We start from the raw sequence: 8,019 nt of genomic DNA on the forward strand, positions 1-8,019 counted from the left end.
CGACCTGTGCTGGCCTCTGTTTTAGTGGCCCCAAAAAACCAATCTTTCTGTCCGAACACTTCTTACCTCACTGAGAGGCTTTCAGGTGCAGCCACCTCTGCATCAGAGCGACGATTTAAATTTGGTGATCTGACGAACTTCCTGCCGATGGTGCCCTCCTCCATTAGCCTTCTTCGTGCCCTCGCGAGCAGAGCCAAGTTTAGAATCTATCTGCAGAAATGCCAACCACTCTATCCATACTTCAAAGACGGAAGCAGCTTGTGAGAATGAAGTGTCTCTCACTTGTGGTCTTTGTAGTGCTGAAAACATGCCGAGCAGTGTTCCACGATGAAGAGGAGGTAAGATGCCGCCGCGCCGTGAGGCCCTTCCATACTCCATCAAAGTCAATTCAGATAATCTCTCTCCGTCGGTCGACTTGGGCTCGCCGTGGTCGTTGCTGCCCCCGGAGACTGTGGACCGTGAAGACCTTGATCAGAACATAGATTTCAACACATTTCTGATGTTGAGAGGAACAACAGAATGAGCAGTGTGGGTGAGGCAGGTCTTCTAAGTCAGTCTAGAATTACCAATAAGCTGAGAATTCTTCAAATTTAGGAGGAAAAATCTATTTTACCCCGCTTCACTGCCATACGGACACAAAGGTTTATGACATGATTCAGAAGAAATACATTTAATGTTTGCACTATTCCAACTTAAAATAGGATTAATTCGGTAAGTGGTAAAGAAATGAAAGAGAAGTAATAACTTAAATATATAAACCTGCCATTTAAAGAAACACAAACACTTTACTTTTAGCTTGCCTGCTGTTTTGATTAACGTGCCTATTTCTTGCCTGATTAACATGCCCTATCCCTTGCCTGATGAATAATTTACATCCTTTATTTAACCAGATAAAAGTCCTTTGGAGGAATCAAATCTCTTCTTCAAGGTGTGACCTGGCTATGAGGTTATTATAATCACATTAAGTCATTAAATGTGTGTGTTAATAATATATCAAACAGCAAATCTGATATTTTAATTATGACATGCAGGAAATCTGTGGCGAGCCATGACATGTCATCTCAGCCTGGCCTGTGATTGGCTGATTTAGTGCATGACAAGGCATTTTTGTCGCTTTTGATTTATCACACTTTTGCTAAAAAAATTAAGCTTTTAATATATCAATTCCTTCTTTTGATTTTTTTGATTTTAAGAATCCTTTTTTTAAAAATATATATATATTTTGTTAAAAAAAGAAATCCGGTTTACCTTTTTAGTGTTTTCGGGAGTTTGATGGCCTTTTTTTAATGCATGTATGGTTGTACATAAGTGTTATGGATGTCTTCTTAGTGTTTTTTTTAGTATGGTATACATGGATTGTGGCATGTTTGGTGTACAGATAACATGTATTTCATGTGTGAAAACATGTACACCAGGGTTTCCACTAGGATTCTTTTTCTCGGCGGTCAAATGTCCGGAAAGAATTAATTTTACCGGACAAAATTTGAAGCTTACCGGTCCGTTTCAATAATAAAATAATAAGAATTGTGTAGCAGAGTTTCCGTTCGCAGTAATTAAACCGGACTAGGACCGGATATGCCTGATGTTTTGAAACTCAGTTAATGGGAGTCATTTTTATATTGCTTCAGTTTATAATCGTAACAGATCGAAAGTTCGGATACATTTTTCAATAAATGATTCCACAAACAACAAACAACATAATTATTACATTCAAAGAAACTACTTGTAGTAAAGGAAGTACATTATTCAAAAGTTTTACATTGACTTTGGATAATAACACGGGAGATACAGATCCTCTCTTTTACCCTCTCCCTCCTGACAGCCCGTCAGCTTCTCATGCAGCTCACTAAACAGTGCATCAGGTGATCATGCAGCTGATGTCCGGTTACATTTCACTCGCGTTTATGTCCATATCGATCAGATCCAGCTCTACTGATTGGCCTTTATAGAGAGCACCGATCAAACTATTAAGAGTGAATATCGGCCGATAATGATCGACGGCCAATTGATCGGAGCATCCCTAATTATTACCGGACATTTTGACAGGCAGGTTTTGAATTTACCGGTTTTTAATACATTTTACCAGCTGAAAACCGGTAATTATCGGCTAACAGAAACCCCGATGTACACGTGAATTTTAACCTTTTTTTTAAAAACAAATTTGTATTCATGTTGATAAGGCTTCTATTCATCTGTTTACTCTGAGCATAAATGATAATCAAGTAAACTTAAAATAGTTATTCTAAATGTATTTGAATCACCTGTCACTGTGGGTTTGCCCCTTAACGTGCTGAGAAGGTTAAAGCACCAATCTCATAAACTAAAAAGCTAATGCTGCTGCCCTACAAAAAGTGATTTAACACTTTGAACACAGGGTGTTCTGTCCGTCTGAACTCACGTGAGGCAGCAGGTGGAGCAGAGCGTCTCCACTCAGTGTTCCCACGGCGAGCGCCACCAGGAAGGTGAGCAGGAACTTGAAGCAGGACTGTTTGAGGATGGGAACAAGCACCACGCCCAGCAGAGACAGCAGGCTGATGATGGTGATGGAGACGAACCCCCACAGCCACACCCACACTGCGGAGAGACAGGGAGACGGATGTAAGACAGGTATATTCACTCTACAGAGCATGAGTAACAAGCACGGCCACACCCTATGTTTTGCAAATGCATTTTATTGTGAAAGTCCATAAAAAGAACTCAGCCACAGCATCAGCCTCATTTAACGGCTGGCTTAAGATATCGTTCTACCCCTCCTGTTCCCGTGTGAAGGAAAGCATCCTCCAGAGAATCTCAATCCCTGTGTCCTTGTGATGACACATGATGCCTGAAGCCAGAAACGTAAAGTGACATTTCAGCAGAATTCCACTCTCCTCATCTGTTATATTCAAGGCCGCAAGAGAGAGAGAGAACAAATGGGAAAGGTACACTATCATTTAAACTGTCAGTCCGTCTGTCAGAGAGAGAAAACTTCTCGATTCCTTCGTCACAGAGGACAAAATGTTTAATGTCGTATGAAATTCAATGTCACGCCAAAGCCGATGGGTCCCTGACTGCAGACGTTCAGCTATAGGACGAGTATTGACTGGAACACAGGGAGCATATAATGCACATCTTACAGACCATTTCATTTAGTGAGGCCTTTCAGGACAGCAAACTGGAGCAATAGTCTGAAAGTTAGTCATTTACTAAGGTTAGATTGCTGTAATTGGCTTGACGGCAACAAATATGGCCTTGAGCACAATGTCTTGGTAGAAAACAAGCTGTGCATCAAAAGCAGAGGAAAAAAGGTGCACAGTATTCAAAATGTATTTAGAATTAGAATGATTTGGTAATTGTTGTTGTTTTAAAGGTTAAATACACATATGAAAAACTTATTTCTTCAATTTCTCCCATTCAAAAAGTAAATTTTTTTAATTAAATATTCCCTAAAAAGGCAATAATACATGTGATGATGGTCACATGAGTGATTGTGTAGATCAAACCCCATATAAGCATTTTTTTTCAAGGATTATATTCAAGCATTTACTTCCATTTTTGAAACTTTTAAGACTTTATTAGAATCGTGTGTCAGTGGAGAGGTCAAAACTGAGCAATGTATTATTTCAGGACTGTGGGCTGTTTAGTCTTAGCATGAGGCACTGACAGCTCTCTCAAGTTTTATTCTTTTGCATTTTCAGCACTGGGCAGGACCTCGGCACAAACATGTAAATACTGCACACATTTGTTTTGACAATATGCAAATAAATGCATAGAAATGTCATTTTGAAGTACTGTTAACATGCACAAAGCATTTCAATAAGATATCCAAGATGGGGTTGTATTTATGTAAATTATATTTGCATTAATGTCTGACATTTATTAAGGTTGGGCATATCTATTTGTATTTTAAAGCATTTGTGATCTTATACATAACTAATACATACAGGAAGTCTTGTGTTGTTCTGAGCACAGACAGTCACTATATGTATGGTATATGTAATAAAAAGACAACACCTTCCTTGATATATATTTGTAAGAATGAGTAAAATGTTGATCCAGAATCCGAGTTCCCAATAATATTTGAGGTTGGAGTGTCTCTTTAAAATTACCCATAGTCCTTATTGTTAGGAGGTAGAATGGTCACAGCATATTTTATGGTTATACAATTATTTTAATTGGTTCCCTTCTATATAGAGCAGTGTTGCGGATGAAATGCAAAACTACCGGTCAAATTATTTCTGTGTATATAATTTAACATTATTTTAAAAAACGGTTGATATGATGGCTATATAGAGAACCGTCGATTTAAAATCAAGTGCTGTTTTTTTATTTTGTTAAGCAAAGAGAATCCTCTTTCTGTTGGCACAATGAAGACTAGGATGAAAAATCCCTCGTCCAGTTGGCCTCTTGGGATAGATTTAGCTTGAAACAATGGTGAAAACGTTTTTCAGGTTGCAACTCTGCATTGATACATTTGAGCTTCCATAGCCGGAGCACTGTCCTAACAGCCATGGCATCTAATTGCTTGTGACATCGATGATATGGGGAATTATTTTCACTGAATGTTATGTCCGGAGGGATTGAAATTAGCTGGACTTTTCACGAGTACATTTTTCCCGGAAAAGCTGGACCACACCGGTTATCCCTGGATAGTATTTTGGGGAGAAGCTTGTCATTAGTAAGTACAAACTGGACAAGCGAAGGTTATTTCCTCATCATATATGAAAATGTCTTTAATAACCCTCGCTTTCTCTTCGATACAGAAGTCAAATATGGCACGGTCGACTGCTTTCTTATTTGTCTCTTGGAGCGGAACACCTTGCAGCCCTGAGAGGTGTCTGAACATCAGGCAGCAGTACATCACTGCGGGTCCTTCACACTCACACAGCTCATCTACTTCTCCCTCTCATTACCTTTATGCGGTTGTGCTTTTGTGTGGAGCCGTGGAGGTGTGCTGGTGGGGGGAGTTGGACGATAAGGGAACAGAAGAGAGGCGAAGGAGACCCACCGGTCTGTGTCTTCTCTCCAATTACGCATCCCCTGTGAGCTGTGGCTCAGAAAAATGGCCCAGGGTGTCGCTTAGGCTCTCCTAATTGGCACAGCACACGAAAAAAAAGAAGAAAAAAAGAGGGGAGTGGGGACCTGAGAGAAGCCGACTGCAACATTTCCCCATCTCCCCCATGGATGGCGGCGGGAGGTAAAGGAGAGATGGTCCACGACGCGTGGCGAAGCCTGTGGTCGACTCGGTGCACAATAGCAGACAATCTAGTGGCGGTGGTTTTCCACTAATGAGGAGCCGTGCTTGCCCTTTTGACTCGTTCCCGCTGCGTTCCTCCTCGTCATTACCATCTTTATGACTGTTTCCAGTGCGCGTGATGGGGAAGTGTGTGTAATTATTAAAGATTTAAAAAGGGTGAAGTGTTTGGGAATTCCTCCAATCCCATGGTTGAACTTTTCAGACCTGAAGTGTTCACAGAAACTTTAGCAGCTCAAATAGTTTTGGTCATAAAAGTGGGACTTTGGACCTCTCATTAAAAATAAATCGTGGTTGTGCAGAACATCTCGTGACCCCCTAGACCTGCCGTGTTGTTTACAGTGACAGCTCCCAAACTATTTTGCATAATGTAAGTGAAAACTAAAATCCAATTATAATAAAGAACATAGGAACAAAAAGGTGGAAATGCAGTGTGGACAGATTGATTATCATATAATGCATTTTCATTCCAGGTGGCTGGATATATTCCTACAAATGTAATGGACATTTAAATAATTTGTTTAAGCAGCTATGGGTTAATTTTAATATTTGCATACATCTTGATTCCTTGTTTGATTTGTGCCAGTTTGTATGGCTATATGACCTTTATTTCACAGCCTGTAACTCATTAACTTTAAAACGCTTTGATTTTATCATTTGAATTCTCATAAAGTGGGAAACACTCCCAGAGAGAGCGGGGCTTCAAAGCGACCTTCATCTTTAACAGCTGATCTTTCAACCTCTTCCTCTGTTTTCAGAATTGTATTAATCCAGGGATTTGGAAACTAAAAGCAAGTAATCAATGCAAGGAAGATTCCTTTTTTAAACAGAAGTGAGATGGTTCCTCAAATACGTTTTTTTGGTGGTTTAATACACATATTAAGGCCACTAATGTGCTGTCATGACAACTATTCTTACTAAATAACAAGGGCACACAAAGCACCCTTAACAGAGTGCTGCAGTTAGGCAAGTTTTTATTACATAATGTACTCTATCAACAGCTGCATGTGATATGCCAAAATGTGGCCGCCTATTCATTCAAATATTAACTTTCTCCCTGGGGAATATGGCCCGAGACACACATGGCAGGCTGGGTTTTTTTCCAACTGCTCTCTTTTTTGGCTCTTTATTTTGTACGATAATATTGTGCTGTGTTAATGCATGTGGCATACATTTGGGAAAAGGTATTCGATTTTTCTTTTATATTTTGCAAGTTGAACCTATGCTCCTATAATTAGTCTTTGATAAACTGCTTATACAAAGTACAGAAACCTAAAATGTCCGTTATGAAACCACATATTTGGATCCGAGAGCATAAACTAATGCATTCTGTTATATCAGCCTTTCAATTTAGAGCATTTGAGCCTTTTTACCCATGTTCGGCGCATATACATGTTTTTCAAGGTTTCCAGCCCACGTTTCAACTCTGGTACTGAAAAGACACGGTCGCATTTAAAGGGTTAAATCCTAAAGATCATTGGATATTTGGTACTAAAGTTTATTAAAGTTCCCTTAGCATTCAGGTAACCAAAAATAATTACACTTTTGAGTATTTTTCATGAAAAAAAACACAACAGTGGCGCTAAATAAACAAACTGGCAATTAATAGGTTTAAATAAAAAAACATATATTATTTTAGCCTATTGTTTAAACTTAAAGGTCCCATGTCATGCCTTTCCGGTTATTACCCGTCCCCTTGTGTGTTATGAAGGTTTTTATGCATGTAAACGGTCTGCAGAGTCAAAAACCGTCAGAGTACACCCTGTAGGGAGTAAAACTCTTACACAGAAAATACCTCCCCAAAACGCCTCGTTGGAGATTTCTCATTTTCTTCCTGGGTATCGCTACGTGGGGATACCCAGTAGCACCCCAGAGCTATGGCCGCACGCCTCTGCCCAGCCTTTCACGAAACAAACGCTTCCCAAGACCTTTCAGCGATTCGTGCCGGATATGTACAGCGTAGGGCACTGAAGAAACGATGCTGTTTCCTACTTTGTTTGGACCAAAGCGGGAAGATTCGGGTACACAGCTGTAAGTATTCATTGTTTGTTTTGTGTATTTATGATGTTTTAAAACAAACAAGGTATCTACCTCGACTGTTTTAAAATGGGTAAACGTTTTTCGGGCTATCTAAACGTGCGAGCAGCTGCACTTCACTTGACCAATCAGAGACACTGGGCTCACATGAAGGGGGGGGCAGGAGTTTTCTAACAAGCCGTTTAGGACAGAGAGTGAATACCACATACTATACAGAGATGCTGTATGAGAAACCAATGTGAGTTTGGAAAATTGCACAGTATTTTTCTATTTAGTACACCTCAACAATGGAAGTTATGATCAGTAGAAAAGACCATGGACATAGGTACACTTTAAGCAGTTTAAAATATTTTTACTCTGTGGAAAGTGGAACATTATATAAATATATTAATATTTGTGTAGCTCTTTATCTTTCAAAGATACTCCATTAGAATTAAAGTGACTATTTTTAAAAGTTTGGCACCAGGGTTAATATATTCAGTGTCTATCGACCTGCTGATAGCCATTAGTCATGCATGTGCTCATCGGGACTTGGATTGACTGAAAGAATGAATCAATTCATTATTATGCTAAATAGTGGCTGGCATCCAGTAACACCTTAAAAATAGCAAACATCTCATTATATGTTGAAACAGTAACTAGCACATTAACTCCCTCAAAAACACAAATCCATGGCAGGTGTTTTCCAGCAATCCATGGCCTACACCATGCATTTAACTGCCAGTGTCCAAGAAGTTTGTATAAAATCA

The 8,019-nt window shown here is 39.5% G+C and overlaps 1 protein-coding gene across 1 annotated transcript in view; it reads right to left on the bottom strand.

Moving 5' to 3' along the window:
• Nucleotides 1-383: 383 nt before the first annotated feature.
• Nucleotides 384-8,019, bottom strand: part of LOC104966587 (zinc transporter ZIP10-like) — an 8,264-nt gene continuing 628 nt past the window's right edge. The window contains exons 3-4 of the mRNA XM_010795773.1: nt 2,399-2,574; nt 384-449 (exon numbers count right to left, since the gene is read on the bottom strand). Of these exons, the coding sequence (XP_010794075.1) occupies nt 384-449; nt 2,399-2,574 (242 nt within the window). The remainder of the gene's footprint in view (nt 450-2,398; nt 2,575-8,019) is intronic.

This window comes from Notothenia coriiceps, unplaced genomic scaffold (assembly GCF_000735185.1).
Source record: "Notothenia coriiceps isolate Sejong01 unplaced genomic scaffold, NC01 NC01_scaffold00037246, whole genome shotgun sequence".
Lineage (NCBI taxonomy): Eukaryota > Metazoa > Chordata > Actinopteri > Perciformes > Nototheniidae > Notothenia > Notothenia coriiceps.